Consider the following 18,169-nt stretch of genomic DNA (forward strand, 5'->3'; position numbering starts at 1 on the left):
TTGGGAGTGTTGTGTTAAACAGTGGAAAAAAAAAGAAAGAGATACAAAAAAGGTAGTAGACTTATGCTGATAGAATTATAAAAGTTATGATCAAGAGGAAAGTCAATCTTAACGGGTTCAAATGTCCTTTTTGTTAAAAAATTTAAATAGGAAATTATTTTCCTTCTCTGTGATCATCAAGCCTGTGACTGGTAAAATTACCCTGGTAAAAATTCATGGAGATCGGGTTTGCGGATCTGCACATGCCTGTCTCGTTGGGAATTCTTATAATTCTTAATTGCGGCGTTTATAGAATAGTAACACAAACGTTCCGGCGCATTTTAAATAAGATGGAGGATCTCAAAAATTAACTGGAAAAACATGACTGGCAAATTTTACTTGAGGTACGTTTCCCCCCAATTTTTACATTTTAGTTTTTGACAAGGGGTTGCACACCGTCGAACGCGTTCAATGTCTCCCCAACATCATCTGGTGTTGTTTCTTGTACCTACGAGTCCGTGTCCCGTTCCCTGCCCAAATCACCAGCCTTGTCTTAGTTCTTCCCGTATGTGCTGAGCGACATTGTGTGCAACCTTTTGATTTGCTTCTTAGAATTTTTCGCCTCCTCTTCCAAAATTTATTCTCAAGAATAGATATTAGAATAGAATTTGAATTAATTTATATTTTTTTTTGCCCATAACACGCTTTTTTTGTTCAAGCCAACTTACTTGGATAAATTGCGCGATTAGGCTTTGCGAAACGCTATGATACATCACTGGTATTTAAAACGCACTTACATCACTTTAAATACATCACTTTGGGTTTAAAACGCTACAACTCTTGATAAAAACACATTCAACCTTAAGGCTGGCTTTGCTCCTCGCCTCGAAGATAGAAAAAAATAGGTACTGGTGCATTGTATGGTCACTTCTAAAAAGTCAAGTTTGGTTAATGCTAATGAAATAAAATAGGATGAATATATAATAGTTTAGAAACAAATTTGGGCTACATATTTGCACATTAGGGAGGGGGGGTGTGTAAAGCATAGCATATATTAAATACGTAACCTAACCTAGGTACCTCCCCCCTAAACCCCAAAAAACAACAGTTTAAATATTGTAAACGCAATGAAAACTATTCTGCATTCTATTTCAAGAGACTGCTATTGAGAAATAACCAGTCTGGCGGGTTTCGTCTCTCATTATTATATAAAAGCGACCATATGACGCACCAGTACAAAAAAATATTGTGTCATTGTGTTATGAATGTTTAATTTGAAAGGCTTCTAAATTTAGCCCTAACATTATTTTCATCTGCAATTAAATGTAAATTGAAACCGACCTACGTCGGTTCTTTAAAAGCTTTAGACTATTTTCATAGGCGGTAGTTTAGTAAAAATCCGTTGAATTCGTTTTTACTCGGTGTTGCTCCAGTAAACCTTAAATCTCCTTGAAATCAAGCACAATATAATTTCATAGTCAACGCAATAGTGCTGACTTAATGCTTATGCAGGGGCTAAAAATTATGCAAATAACTTGTAATACAAGGAAATTTTACTTGACGACAACGTGGGTTTGTTACACCTTGTTGAGATCAAGGTCAAAAAAAGATCTTTGATCTGTGTTTGAATCCCCTGTCTCCTTTCCCTGCAATCATTATTTATAGAAAGGTGGACATGTTATATGTTCTTGAAATAAACCTTACAAGAATTTCGTAGCTGTATTATTGAAAGGTCTGTGATCCCTTCATTCCCCTTCCAACGTCTCCTCCCTTTGAAAATGTATGGAGGCCCTACAAGGTCAATCATTTTGATCAAAAGCTACCGTCAATCGATTGACTCGAGCATGATAGACCGTCTCTTGACTGTTCGACGCTTGAGTCAAACGTTGACGGTAATTGATAGAAAGTTTGAATGACTCAAACATTTTGATCAAAAGCAGTATGTTAGATTAGCTTTGGTCAAGATTGAAGGTTGATTAAAGCACACGTCACTCGATGGAAGGCGTGAAGGGATCGTGGATCCTCTGTGTATGTGTGTCCTTATTCATATCCTTCAATATTTCATATTATTAAGAAATTCTATGAATGGCGCACACACCAGGGTCTGGTTTACATTAGAGAACTTGTTACTTAGAGCTCATTAGAGACATGTTTCTTTGTGTAGATTGTGTTCTCGCTATTTGCTCTTCATTTGCTTCTGTATTCAACGATACTTCGATGATTTTGTTTCCGTGATCTTTGTATGTCCGAATAGGGAGTAACGGTGGGCAGTTCTAAGGTCCCATGGTTACTTGTTTTAGCATAAACAGATATTTCTCGTGTTTTATCATCTGAATCCTGAAACCCGAATCTTAGCCAGAAACTAGTGTTCCCACTTATCCGGTGGTCAATATCATTGATAGAAAAAAGAATACTGTCAGGATTCTTGCTAGTTATGTCTATTTGTTTCATTCTTCTCTTTTAAAAAAAATAAATCAAATTCTAAAAATTTTTCTGACTGGGTTAACTTGCCCTGACTGCGTTAATCTTGCAAAATTTGCCCTACTGTTTTTTTCCTACCTTTGTGGCTAACATTTCCACAGAAAAATGCCATGGATTTGTATAGAGTTGTGCGACAACTCTGGTAGTGAATAACTTCAACTAGTATGAAATAGTTTTTTTTTGGCAGGATTTTAGATCTTTGGAACAGGATTTTTCAGAATTAATAGGATATCAGGTAGATTAAATAGGGAGTGCAAGCGAAAACACCTCCGAAACTTGCAACATCACTCTTTGCATATCGTTATATCTGCTATACTCACTTTGAATTTCAATACTAATCTGGTTGAATGCACTATTGGAAGTGTATTCAAGAATTGGGTGCGCGAAACGCGAGAAATCATTGAAAGGAGCTTCAAGTCCAAAAGGCTGTCTGACTCGTCTCTTACCTGATATCGTAAAGGACCTCCACAACGAGATTTTACTAATACCGAGATTTCGCCAGTACTAATTAGAGCCGATCATTTCATAAAATCTTCGATTGACAGGGGCTGATAAAAAGATAATTCTATGGAAATCTTATTGGCTCAAATAAGTGCTGATAAAGCCTCAATATTAATAAACCTTAAGTCTGATAGACGGTAAACGGCCTGACCTGTTTTCAGCGATATCAAATATGGATATGCTAAATAAAAAATAATTTTCACATAGATCTGAAATGTGCGGAAAAATCAGTCGTCACCGGAAAACCCCCTCTGAAATCGGTCGTCAAAAGGTCAGAGCACATTAGGCTAATTCAGGTCTTAGGCCATTGTAGTTGATGTGAAATAAACTGCAAAACGACCGCCACATCTCGCTTACACCTTTTCTCTGCAAGGAATACGTTCTGATTTTCGACGGTCGATTAGTAGTCTTAATAATATTCAATTTCGTTTCTAATATTGTGCATACCCATGGCTTGAAATAGAGAAGTAGATGCGAATTTTCTCTGCTGCTTGGGTAGGGTTTTTACAAAAGGATTATTATTTTGTTGAGCACAACTTCTAACTATGCGGCGACCTGGTGAGTAATTTTGTTCTAAGATCCTTCTGGATTAAAAAAAAAAAATTTAATTCTTTGCATCTTTTAATAAAGAAGGATCTATAAAACTTAGAAATTTGTTCTGCATCTGATAAAAGTTCTTAGACCAATGTACATATATGTAAATGTGCATACAGTTTTTCCAGAAGCATTAAGTTTTTCCAGAAGTAGCATGAAAATATATGCTGACATTTTAGCACACAAGTTGCCCACAAGTTGCCCCGTGCAAAAAAATCCAAATACAAAGAGGCTTTTTTGTTCAAGATTGTTAATTATGATGGCGTTTTGAGATTCTTTCTAATCCGCCGTACTGTGTTTCAGGTGACAAGATGTATAAATGTCCTAGTTGTCCAAGAGCATACAAATATGTACACACATTGAAACGACATCAGAAACACGAGTGCGGCGGAAAGAAAGAATTGAAGTGCCCAGCCCCAAACTGTTTAAAAATGTTTTCTTATCGGCACGATATGGAAAAACATTTCCGATCCCGACACTGGGAACTGGCTTGGCTTTCAAGGCGACCTGTTATTGATTAGGATCCCCAGTTTTCTTTTGAATTGTTTTTTCAGTGAGAAGTGCTTTAATAGCTTGATCATTTTTACAATCAAATTTTATTTTTAGATATATTAAATTTTTGCCTTATGATTCTGGTATAAATCCTATGTTTGAAAGCTGGCCTTGCTTAAGTTGTGAATGTATTAAGCTTTTCCACGATAGCTTCGAAATTATCGGGAGGCTGAGCTCCCTGAGGGTAACATTCTGGTGAAAACTCCTTATCCGTGTTTTATTGAGAGCTTCCACTTCAACCATCTCTGTATATCCACGAAGTGTGTACTGTGGGTTAATTTTTGAAAGTGCTTCTAGATACAATCCTGTCCGTCGCCAAGATATGTCGCAAACTTCTCTTCCCAGATATCTACTCTTCGAATCACTTCATTCAAAGACTTCATCCTATGAGTGTCAGTTAAGTTTCTATATTACATGTATGTAGATCTATTTTACAACTCAGCAATGAATTCAAACAACAAAGTACATGCATCATAGAGCAAGGTTGAATGGCCAGGATTCCAGGGAAAATCTTGAACTGGGAAAATAGTATAGGTATGCCGATGTCCAGAGGTAGAACGGTATCCGTGTAAAAGTTTTTTTTTTCATGCATTTTCAAATGCGTTATATCGAGATATTCTGACATAAAATTCAGTGAAAGGAATTAATTTCAATGAAAGCTACAAACAGCTAGGTATTTTTCTGACATTAAGGTTTGTGAAGCGAATATGTGTTTGCTCTCTGTAGATAAAAATAACCTATAAAGAAGAGTGCCTTAACTTTTTTTTTTCAATTGAATGTCAAATGACCAAATATGTCCCAAAATGTTTAGCAGAAAAGCGAGCGTCTTGAGTCAGGGTAAAAAAATGTATTTAAGCTGCAGTTAGTCCAATGGCGTCTGAACATTCTTTTTTCTTTCGAATCTAAACCATTTCAAAAATCGTGAAATGTTTATTCTTAGTCAGGAATATTATACCCACATTTTACCCATATACTCTGTATTAAATGTTGTAGTTGAGTGTACTTTGTACGTCGAAAAACGTAAACTTATGAGAGGTGAAAAGTCTTTTTTCTGTCAACTAAGACTGAAGATTTTTCCATCGACAAGCTTGGCCGTATGTACTGCAGCCAGAGTTGCTACCAGCTCAAAAATAAAATCCCGATTTTTCTTCGAAAAAATCGCGAGATTTCGAAAAAATCCCGGAACATGAGAAAACTGTAAAGCAACAGTCAGAAAAACTTACTACCGAGTTATTAGTAAGAAGTGCTAAGTAAAGCAAACCAACTAAAAAATAACTAGTTTCTCAGATATTAATTGGTGCGGTTCAGTAATCATTTCGGTAATCACAGCTCAAATGACAACTCCAAGAAACTGAAAAATTAGCTTCAGCAAATCAAACCATGCTCGGTTAGCACAAGTATAAACACCAAGTCTTCTTAAAGAACGTAATCTAGATAAGCATTTTCAATTTTTCTTCGTTTATCTGGATACTCATCTGTGATCTTCTAAGTTTGAAACTTAAATACTGAGTGGAATGCAATGCGCTTGAAACTGTTTAGAATTGTCTGAAAAATCAGGGGAATGCTCTAATAGCGATATTCTGACCCAGTTTATTTAAGTCCCTTAGTTACCAAAGACGTAAGACTACACATAATGAACATAAACTGTTTAAACCTACTGAAACCTATTAAAATGACAAAGTGATGGCAGATACTTTGAACATGTCTTTATAAAACTAATTTTTCGCGAAGTTCCATCTGCAAAACACCGAAATAAAAAGACACTGGAACTCAGCTCTACTGAGCATAACAAGTTTTCCGATGGTATTTATCGCTTCCGCTGCTCGAGCTTTCGGAATACATTCGAAACTCATAAAATGATGTCAAGAACTCAAGCGAATGTTTTTTTTAATTCGCCGCTCGTCGTTACATTGGAGTCGAATTTTCAAAAGTCAAATCCCGAACGAAAAAAAGTGTCGCCCGACTGTAATAGCGCAAATTCTGAAAGAACAAACAAAAACAGAATATTCGTGATACCGTACCGAAAAAAAAATAGTAGACTTATCAGCCAAAATCGTTGAAAATCTCTTAAATAAAAAAGTACCGGTTTTTAGCCATAAATCCTGTTCTTTTTTGCAAAAAATCCCGAAAATCATGGGCACAAAAAAAAATCCCAGACCGCAAAAAAAAACCGGAAAACCGGGATTAATCCTGGATGGTGGCAACCATGGCTGCATCTTACCCAGTTTGTAAATTCTTATCCTTAGTAAGTACCACAAAAAACGTTGCACAAGTAAAGTTTGACATACCGTGCAGCTTAAACGTCGGTGTTTGTTAACCGAAACACAATGTGGATGCTGTAACTCGATAAGGTGTCAAATTACACTAAATACATTTTACAAAAGTAAATGTTTTAGCCTTTTTTATTGTTGTCAAAGCCCTTTTTTGTCAACAGCGAATGGAAGGGGATGTGGCACATTCTAGAGGGAAGCACAAACTTAAAAAACAATGAAATTAGAAGAAATAGATTAGCCAAGTAAACATAAATTGATTAATGTGAAGGATTGTGTCATGAATGCAAGTTTTGAAAAAAAAACTGAACAAAGGACTGGGGATGCCTTTTGAATTATCGTCGAACTAATGAGGATTTTCAGCACTTAGTTTTTCCACAAAAGTAAGTCTTGTGGATATTCGCTTCTTAGCAGTTTCATGAAATTATCGCCAAATTCTAACTGTAGTACTGTGTTTCAGGTAGCACGAGATATAAATGTCCTAATTGTCCAAGGTCATACCAATATGCACGTACGTTGACGCGTCATCGGAGATACGAATGTGGTGGGAAGAAAGTATTGAAATGTTTAGATCCTTTATGTCCCAAAATGTTCTCTTATCGCCATGATATGGTTAAACACTACAGGTGTAAACACTTAAAAATCTACGAAGTCGAGACTATTTATTGACTATTCCGGTGATCTTTTTGATTAATTATTATATTATTGTGAAAATGAACAATTGGGCGTGTGACGGATTGTGATTCTCAATTGTGACGTGGATTATTTTATATAATTTTGATTTAGTGCTTACCTTTGTATATTTCTATGTATTTATTTGAGTAAAGCCTCTAACCCCAGAGTAAAGTCATAAAATATTTAAATGAAACAAATCGTTGTGAAGCCCTACAGATCGTTAGATCTAAGAAATGATTCGGAAATCCTGTCTTGATCCAAATTTACTATATTTCCTTAGTTTTTCTTATCCTATAGAGAAAAGATAGGAGCCAGACAAGAAAAAAAACAACAACATTCGTATATCATATGTTGGACAAAATAAAATTGTATATTTATTATTGGGCTATTATCAACCAAGGGAGTCGGATAATCTACCCCCGGATTGTAATATATTTATCTTATAAATTAATTCTTATCTTGCTGAAATTTCAATTGTTGCTAGGAGTCCGATGCAATATTTTAACTGGTGACGTTGTTTCAGGTATCAAGAGATATTTATCAAGACGTTGTTTCAGGTATCAAGAGATATTTATGTCCTAATTGCCCAAGGTTCTATTAAAATGAACAAACGTTGAAACGTCATCAGAAATATGAATGCGATGGGAAGAAATTTTTGATATGTTTAGACTCTGTGCCCCAAAATGTTTTCTCATCGTCATCATCTGCTGACACATTACAAGCGTAAATACTTGTTTTGTCGGTTCTGAAATGAATGTCGACTTTTGAAGATCTATCAAGATAATTTTAATGTTACAAGTGTAGATGAACAAGTGGATGAGTATAAATGACCCCAGCTCTTGGCTTTGACCTACTGCTGATCTTGTGCTGTTACTTGTCCACTTACCATATTTATTTTATTTATCATGTTTTGAAAAATTAATTCAAGCAAAATAAATAATTGTCCTAATAAATAAATCATCGAGTTAATTTATCTTTCATAACTATTAATATTATAACCTTATATCCATCAGAAGGGAAGTCCGAATTTTAGCTTTATAAGAGGGACGTCTGTTTTAGTTGCACCGTCGTTGAAGAATAAATTTAGATACTCAATATTTAGTTTAAGATATGGAAAAATGACTGTTATCTTGTAAACTTAGTTCCTTAATATAGATGTACAGAACCGACTGTAATCTAAGTGATGACGATGAATATAACAAGATATAGCTAAATATTATTGAACCAATTCTTGTTAGGTCAGATTCTTAGTAAGTCGAAAATGTCCCAAATTAGTCTCCCTTGGTTGTGACCACAGTTTATAACATTATCCAGTAAGTTTACCGCAGATGATTTCTGGCTCTTCATTCTCGGTGCGAACAAAAAGCTCCTCCCACTTATTGTCCACTTATTGGTTGAGCCGGCCCAATGGTTTTGTCAGTACTTGTTCCGTAGGTGATTATTCTTTGTCTACCCGTGGAAAGATCTAATGCCGCTTATGTTTATATCTGCAAAAACGTTCTCTGGAGCACTCGCACCTCGGTCCGGGTTTTTATAATGGGTGAGATAGGGAAAGATCATACTGGATAATTATATAAACTGTGGTTGTGACTGGGTTACAGTCGAAAAATTTTGCTGTACGTTATGTTGAAGCCATTTACATTTCAGGGTCGTGGGAGGAGCAGTAGCTATATTTATTCCACATGACGATCACAAGGAAAGACGTTTTTTCATCCTAAGAAATCCTTACTTTTTAATCGTTTTAACGAAATTTGGCCATCCATAATGGCGTCTACTTTAAACTCTAGGAATGCTACATACATATGTAAAAGACTAAAATGGCAGCAAAAAAATTTTGTTTTGAGTTGATGCGTCACTAAGCTTTACGAAGCTCCTCATGACTGACTAACTCTGAAATATATTTATGAAGCTCGTGAGATCATTTTACTCCTGGTATTTTATAAATGACTTGGTCGGACGGGGTCTTAATGAAAGCCAAAGTTATCTAATATTAATTTCAATATGGTAGTATTAGTTTAAATATGGTCGTCCGAAATCAGAACACATTGAGTAAAACAACTTTGAGCAATTCAAGTTAGAAGCTTGTAGATTAGATATAATGATGATACTCATGATGTTTGAACACAAAATTAACGACTGAGAATTTATCTAAAGCCGTCTTGTAAAAAAAAAAATATATACATTGTGTTTCGATTTTGGCTGACCAAATTTTAACTGTATAAATGTATTTCAGGTAGCAAGAGGCATTCATGTCCTAATTGCCCAAGATCATACCAATATGAACATACGTTGAAACGTCATCAGAAATATGAGTGCGGCGGAAAGAAATTATTGAAATGCTTAGCTCCCTTATGCCCAAAAATGTTCTCTTATCGCCACGTTATGGTGAAACATTTTAGGCATAAACATATGAAATGAAATAGTTATATTAACTGTAGATTTTTTTGTGGTCCTTTCAAATTTACTATCATGTGCCGTGTTGAAGAACCGTTGGGTGAATGATTGGCTGTGATTTGAACAGCCAAGCGAAATGTATCGTCTGTCGGACCTAGTGTTTGTGCTTATGCAATGTTATGTATGTTTTATTTGTGAGCACGTTGTGTATATCTCTTGATAGAATGAATAAAACATCTTTGCGACCAGTCCTTCTTTAATGTTAAAAACCTGTAGATTTGTCAAGATTTCGTTAGCAAGTTATGATATTTCCTTAGTAATGCTTGGATTTTCACAATGCAAATATTTTATTTTAGTTCATGTTTTTTTGTCTTATCTTAGTTTTCTTTCCCAGAATTGAAACTTTGAGTTTATATTCCACTAACTGAGTGATCTCCTAATTTTCTTACTTTAAGAATCATTAAGACACTGAATTGTTGTTCCACTAGCTTAGGCATCTCCAAATTTCCTTACCATAAGAAATATAACCTCTTAAGGTCCGAAGTTATGTATTTGTGAAAAAAAAAGAAAAAAGAACTCAATACCTTTCATACTATAAAATACCGGGTACATATTAGTAGCTTTAATAAGATTAAAGGTTAAAACTGACCATTTAGACCAAATGCTAAACAAGTTTGTTCTATTCGGACTGATTATCCTAAACTCGAATATACAATCATAATTTTTCTTTCGTCCATATGTTTTGCGTGCTTATGTTGATAATCCCAAAATCAACGGACCCGATAAGGTATTTTCTAACATTCACAATTTTTCAGAAATATTTTTGGTTGAATAGTGAGTGATGGAGGCTCAGAATCGTAAAAAAAAATTCTGAAACTATTGAGTGATAAATCCTTCATTACTTTCTTTTAAATCCTGCATAAAAGTAGCCTAAGAAGCTAAGTGAATCTTTAGAGCCATAAAGCTTAAATCCCTTGGAATCCCCTAGTATTACTTGAAAAGCATGGAAATGGACTCTTAATGCTTTGTTATAACTGACTATGTTCCCATTTATTCTAGAAAAGTTATTCAAGTTCAGTAAGTTTTGATGATTTGGACCTCCCCCCCCCCCGTTTTTGTCAGCCAGCTAAAGTTTCCACAGATGGGAACCGCTTTTTTTCTACTTGGGATTCTTATTGAGTTTTATTTTGTCTTCAAGACAAATAAATTTATGCACCATGGTTGCATAATAAGTTGTTGAGCTGAGTTTGCTTTAAAAAAAAAAACAAGCTTCAATCGTGAATAATTGGGTAGCTAGTCGGTACGTATTGATTACAATACCTCGTTGTCGAGCATATTACATTATGGTATATTGTTTTCAGAACTAAATGTGTTGAAAACTAGTTCTTAAAAGTCATAGAATTACAATTTTTGGTGGTTTTCATAGCCGGCACTAAATAAAATCAAGCACATTATCATAATTCTTATCACTACTTTGATTCTCAAGTTCTTTGTGTCGGCTATTTCTTTTTTTCCATAGACCATCAAAAATAATCTAAGCACTTCGGGAAGAGTGTCATTTCTGTTAATAATTAAATAGAAAACCAAGCTTTTTCAACTGAAAGTACGGAGCAACACTAAAACTTAAAACGAACAGAAATTGTTACGTAAATGAGGGGGTTCGCCCCTAGTCAATACCTCGCTCTTTACGCTAAAGTTAGAATTTTATTTAAATTCTTTAAGAATGACCGCTGAATCACAAAGGCCGTTTATTTATAATAAATAGCTCTTTTGAAAGTACAAAAAAAAAACTTAAGCGTAAAGAGCGAGGTATTGGACTAGGGGGCGAACCCCCTTATATACGTAATAATTTCTGTTCGTTTAAGTTTTAATGTTGCTCCTTACTTTCAGTTGAAAAACTTTTTAATTTTTTCTGATCTTTTTTAAATAATGCTTGGAAATTCAGCACCCCTTCATAGAAAATTCTCTTCCCCCATGAAATTTTCCTCCATAGAAAGATCCTCCCATGTAACCCCCGCCCTCGCCAGAAAAATCCCCCTGAAAACGTCTGTATACTTCCCAATAACCAATAGTATATGTAAACAATGGTGCAAAGTTCATAACTTGCAGCCCTTCCCCCGGGGATTGGGGGGGATTCAGTCATCCTCAAAGATATAGTTATTAGATTTTTCTACTATGCTAAACAAAATGGCATAATTTTAATCGGGTGGCGGGAAAAAAAGAGGGTCGGAAGGGGCCTATTTGCCCTCCAATTTTTGGGTCACTTAATAGGGCATTAAAACTTCTAATTTCCGTTCGAATGAGCCCTCGCAATATTCTAGGACCAATGGGTCGATACGATCACCCCTGGAAAAAAAAACAAAAACAAGAGAACACGCATCCGTGTTCTTTCTTCTGGCAAAAAATACAAAATTTCACATTTTGCAGATATGAGCTTAAAATCTCTACCGTAGGTTTCTCTGATACGCTGAATGTGATGGTGTGATTTTCATTAATATTCTTGACCTTTAGGGAATGTTCCCCCTTTTTTCGAAAATAAGGCTAATTGTCTCAGGCTCGTAACTTTTGACGGAAATTTGACGAAACTTGTATATAATGAAATCAACATGAAAATCCGAATCTTTTGATGTATCTATTGGTATCCAAATTCCGTTTTTTAGAGTTTCTGTTATTATTGAGCCGGGTTGCTCCTTACTTACAGTTCGTTACAACGAACTGTGATCGAAATATGAACTATCTCTATAAACCGTTCAATTTTGTGTTTCATGGTTAAACGATGTTTATTCAATTGTCCAGAATCGACCTAACTGACTAAATGCATATTTTTATCGATGGATCGCCTCAGTGTCAAATACTATTTATAAATTAATAATCATATATATCAACATGTAATTTGGACGAATCGAGTAACATTCTGGGGCATAAAGACCTTGTGTTAACTAGACTACAAATGCCGGTAACAATTACCTTAAGAAACCTGAGATGAGTTAAATCTCGTGATGGCACCTTGATATCATGTACAATACATTACATACAAATACATTTTCTTGCCTTGTGTGGTGAAGCCATTTTCAAAGTTTTTCCCACTCCTAAAGAAATGACTCATTGAGTTTGGTAAACAAATGACACGGTGCTGTTTGGTGTTCATAATATTCGAAGGTGTTAGCGGAGTATGAAAGGGACAGCCCTTCAGCGTGACACGGAATCATGTTCGATGAGGATACTCAAGCCTGTCAGAACAGTCTATTTTTTCAGCCAATCGATTGAAGGCACGGCCTTTTGAAATTCGAAAATAATGGGAGTACAGCATCTTGGTTATTGAATGATATTGATATATGATCACGCTTAAGGTTTTCACTAGCTGACATGCAGCCAGTGGACACATAGGAGCTTTCTTGGGCCACAGGACTGCTTGCGTGATACGCTATGCATTTTTTCCAGGTTTTGACTCTGGACTTAGTAAAGTAATGAGGTTTCCACTGACACATGTGTGACTGCTTTGTGTTGTGGAATTAACAGCTATTGACGTTTTGGTTTGTGGTGTGCATGGTCAGTTGCATGGCATGTCGATTAGCGAATAAACAAGACAAAATGAAAATGGAAACATTTCCGAAATGTAGTCAGTATCTCTTCCTTGCAGGTTCGGAAATGAGGTACCACTGCCCCAAATGTGACCGTTTTTATGTCCTGCGAAACAGTCTGAAGCGTCACCTGCGTTTCGAATGCGGCGGCATCAAATCTTTCATCTGCCCTGTTTGTGGGAAACGATTCTCCCATAAATTTGATGTTATCAAGCATGTTAAGAAAATTCATGGTTTAAAACTTTTAGAGCAGGTTTAAAAATGGTTAGATTTTGGTTAGTTAATGGTTTACAATTGTTGGCTGGTTTATAGTTGGGTTGAACTTTTGATATTAGCGTCGGTTTAATAATGGAAAAGTTGTGGTTTATGTGTGAGGGTATTTTTATGTTAATATGTCCATATTTTTCAACTTTCATGTGGCACTAATGTCGAATAAACCTGAAGTCTATCCTTGCTTTTGCTAATTTTGCTTCATCTTGTTTTTTCTTTATCATACATACAGTATCTTGCTTATTGTAATGGCTTTTCGTTAGTTTTTCGAGGCGATATTTTAATGATTGCTTTTTGTCTCGATTGCATCAGGGTCTAGTTTTAAATATCTATTGCTCTTTATTGACAGCGCCTTTTTATATTGTTGTTCCTAACTTCTGGATATATGATAAATAATTACAGCTCCAATTGAAGGTGTCGCGAGTTTCGTTTAATGGCCTAACATATGTTTGACTTGTCAACTAATCTCTAAAGCAAAATTAGAATATTTCCTCTCTTCTTATGCTTGTTTTCATTATTTTTAAAAGCCACAGGCACCATAAGATATATTTTACTTTGCATTTGGATATTCGTTTTCCTTTTGTAAGTTCAAGCTACAGTTGCATGAATTACTCTAGCAAACCAGCTTTTGCGGTCCCAAGTAAAGTATTCCTGAATTCAGCCTATTAATGCCCCATGCTGTATGGTTATTTCTCCCGCTTTTGAATTTTGAATACCTTCCTCATACAGTTAAAAACTGTAAAATGCATATTTCTGCAAACGTTATAATATATCACATGCGTCAAGAATAAATCAAGCAATTATTTAATGCTTACCAAACAGCTTGGGTAAAAACAAACAAATGATGGTGGATCAAATAACCTGGCTTATATAAATGTTTCAAAATCTGATATTTAATAAATGTTCTATTTATATACATTCAAACATACATGGGGGGAGGTATTGAGGTTACCGATATTCGTCAAAAGGGCCCCTCCTCGCTACTACGCCGCACATGATCTTTTGGAGGAGACGGTATAAAAGAGTTTAGTTTGATTGATTACATCGGGCGTGAGGAAATAATTGAATACTGTTAAGTAATTATTGTCATTTTTGGTTCCATAGCTTATACCACTAGTTCGTAAAATCAAAGAGATACTTTTGATAAAACATATGGACGGGGGCCAAATTAATCAGCTCAGAGTTCGTCAAGCACTAGCTGGAAAGCTTCTTGGATTAGTATAAGTATGACTTGAAAAGAGGAGACGTCCCATTTTGTTGTATTTTGTTTGTTTGCCCGTTTTGGCTTTGTTTGGAATGAGAGACACGATACCCTTACTGATGCCTCTTCTCTGCTATTTCAGGTGTGGAGAAGAGGTATAGTTGTCTCAACTGTTCTCGGTCGTACACCCTACCAACAAATCTCAAAAGGCATATAAGGTACGAGTGCGGGGGTAAGAAATCCTTCACGTGCTTCCTTTGCCCCAAGTCCTTCACCTATAACCATGACCTTGTCCGTCATTTGAGAATGTTTCACGGTCATCCAGGTTATTTCAAACAGGAAGTACAACAGGAATAATGAAGATGACAATTTCTTGTTATATGTGCTAAAGTGCAACAGTAATTTTAGTGGAGAAGAAAAATTAATTGCCGAAAGTTTGGCTGCGGTTAGTCAAAATGTGTTTTCGTCCCATTTTCTGTTACATTGAGGTGGCTATCCAGCCCCTTGAACTATTGGATTGATCATTCACTTAATTTTATAATGCTGCTTTTAAATTTTAAGATTCAGTTAAGGGTTTAAAATAAATATATATTTTTCTTGTCTTACACACAGCTTGCGGCATAAAGTTATAATATGGCAATCGCTTTTGATTTGCCGCATTTTGGTTGCTGTATATGTAGTTTCTGGACTAGGCCCGACTCACCCCCCTCACCATACCCCCTGTCTCCAGTCTCAAGCCTTTCGTCCAGGTCCTGTTGTCTACAAATCTATATCCCTGTTTGAAATAGAAGTACTTTCCTACTGAATTTTTTATGGCGTTTTCTTCATTGATAAACGTCTTTAAGTTCCTTGATTCTGGCAAATAGTTGTTTGGTGTTTTTCCTCGAGGCTGGGCAATTAAGTAAGGTTAAACCCTCATTTGAGTACATGTATGTTGGTGTCACAAGAAAAACTGACCTTCACTATATTTTAAATTGTATTTTCTTTTTTTTGTATTCTCAATTGTATTTGTTGCTCAACATGTTTTATCATCTTGATATTCATGTTCTAAACATTGTAGACTTAAGTCTTCATAACTTCTTTCTGAACAAGAGAGTTTAAGGGGAACAAGTAATTTTGTTCACAATTATACTTGCTCATATATTTTGTCCACCTAAAAAATCACCCATTTTGTAACTCGGAATACAATCTTACTCGGATGATTTTGGTTCCTTTATCACTTAATTTTTTTTTCTAAGCCTCTGTTTATGTGCCCTGGTTGATCCGGAACATGATTTTCAAATTATAGGATTACTTAAAATAATTTCAATTCCACGTTGCTTACCTCATCAAAAAAAGTATATATTAATGGCTTTATTTTCGATGCCTGAATATTGCAGCAGTCATTCTGGATTCAATGTACATTGCTGCAATGACCGTTCTGGGCCCATTGTGAAAAATAAATGTAAATACGAAAACTGGCAATATGACTGCTTGTCGGTGATATTTTTTATATTTGATTTCTTCTCCCAATATTCTGAATATTTGTGACTTTGCCTCTCCCTTGGTGTTTCGAAGTCAGACTGTCTGATTTTGTTTCTTTGTTGAGAATGTTAAATTGAGAAAGTATTTCGACCACAAGAAACAAAGATTGTTTTCTAGAACTGTTAGATATAAAAACAGATATTGCTTTAATTTTGAAGTTTTATTTGAGAAATCCTAATAATTTATGATGCTCACGGGTGAAATAATCTTGCAATTTGGTATCCTTAATTAAAGGAGGTTAGTGAGGCTTGTTGAAGTATGTTAGAATCTTTCTGTTTGTTTCTTCTTTTTCTAAAAATTTGATTTCTAGTCCAAGTGTGCCATTTTTAGTCGGTTTTCACTACTAGTCTCTTCTGTGCCCAAAGATTTTGTTCAAAGTTTTGATTGAAAATAAACTGTTGATTATATTATTGTCTTTATACTCTGGTTTAAGCCTAGGTTTTATTTTGGGTACTTTTCTATAATATACTACACACTCGAGAAGTGAAGTTTGGTTAATGCTGATGAAATAAAACAAAATATGATGAAAATATAACACTTTAGTAAACAAAATTATGAAAACTACCTCAAAGAATTATAAAAAGGGAGGCCACCCAGTGCGCATTATGTTAAATACGTAACCTAGCCCAACCTAGGTACCTTTTTTTCCCTCAACACCTTAAAACTAAAGTTTATGTATTGTTCACGGAGTGAGAAACCCCTGTTTACCTAGCCAGCCAAAGCAATTGCCTGTTCACAGAAGTTGCTTGACTAGTTTGTCCGCATCACAAATTCTCGAGTGTGTAGTATTTATTAGAGAAGTACTTTTTTTCGTTATTCTTATTAGGGAACGCGAGGGTGTCCTTCTTTTTCAGTTCTATAACTGCAACTTACCAGCCAGTTTTTAAAATATCAATGGGAATTAAAAAAAACTTGCTATGAGCTGAGCTGTATTACAACTGTGATAGATAATTTTGCTATAAAATCAAGGTAAAGATACGCGAAATTGTTTTCAAAATCAGTGACTTAAATCCATGTTGGATGCTGAATTTGGCTTGGAATCAAAGAAACTACACTAGCCAAAAAGGAGGTTGCAGTATAGAAACCTTGAACATACGATTCAGGTTCACTTTATAGCAAGTTCGCTTCGAAACATTTTCTGATAGTACTAAGAGGGTTGTCGATTACTCCCCCCCCTCTTTCAAGTTTTCCGTTTCGGTTTGAATAATTCCTTTATGATTCACATTTTGTCGAAATTGGTTACTACATATTTTTAGTAGGTTTTTATCAGGTGTCATCTATATAATTCAAGTTTTTATCTTTAAAATATCTTGATAGAATTGGTAAAGCTATTGAGCCGTGGAAGTCTGGCGGCCATCGTTCATAAAAACAGTAGAAGAAATCCCTTGAAAAAGACGACAAAATCGAGAATGATATTAGCAAGGAGAAAAATGAACGGGAAACAGTCGAAATTGAAAAAAAGAGATAGAAAAAAAAAGATTAACGTTTTGATAAGATTAATTTTTTCATTAAAATTACTATATTGATCATGCTGCTAGGTCATCTATAAATGGAATTGGCAGCTTTTTTTTCACACAGTATTTCTCTGGAGATTTAGCTAGTGGTAAGTAAATGTTTTGAAGATCAGTATTTGAAGTGTATTGGTCAAATTGTTTATTGGGCCAGAAATAATAAGTTATGTTGAAACAAGTTTTTTTCCGTTGTTTTCCTCGAAAATTTATTATAATCTAGACTGGTTGTATTTTAAAGCTGAAATAAGCAGAGTTGTTATTTCACTATTTCCCACCAGAGAGTATGGCATTTTGGCTGCTTTGTGTTGGTTTGTATTTATATTCGGAACAGGGTTTTGTCAAGTTAAGGCATTGAGTGCCTTTTAGTGTTTATTGATTGCCAGCTTGCTATCAATATTAACCGTAACCAGAGGATGTGTGATATTGGAATTGGTAAAAAAGATATATAGTCAAGATACCCCTTATGTACGGGGCTCTATATCAGTACTTTTTAATTATTTACCTGTCCCTGTTCTTTTTTTCCTTTTTCAAATCATAAAGTATATGCATAGTCTATCTCGGTGAAGTCTAACCAACTATAAATATATCCCAAATTGCTGTTTAACTCGAACATTTGATACAGATATAAGATTGTTG

General features: G+C 35.2%; 1 protein-coding gene across 50 annotated transcripts in view; it reads left to right on the forward strand.

The window, feature by feature from the left end:
- Nucleotides 1–18,169, forward strand: part of LOC148954075 (uncharacterized) — a 200,544-nt gene that overhangs the window by 25,486 nt on the left and 156,889 nt on the right. The window contains exon 5 of one of the 50 annotated variants that reach the window (XM_089085841.1): nt 14,641–16,423. The exons of 45 other annotated variants lie outside the window; for them this stretch is intronic. In XM_089085841.1, the coding sequence (XP_088941967.1) occupies nt 14,641–14,855 (215 nt within the window). In that variant the 3' untranslated portion in view covers nt 14,856–16,423. 4 more of the 50 variants (XM_089085851.1, XM_089085858.1, XM_089085846.1 and 1 more) reach the window with 4 other exon arrangements.

The sequence above is a fragment of the Artemia sp. Qi Xiang Cuo genome, chromosome 3 (genome assembly GCF_049724085.1).
Source record: "Artemia sp. Qi Xiang Cuo chromosome 3, ASM4972408v1, whole genome shotgun sequence".
Lineage (NCBI taxonomy): Eukaryota > Metazoa > Arthropoda > Branchiopoda > Anostraca > Artemiidae > Artemia > Artemia sp. Qi Xiang Cuo.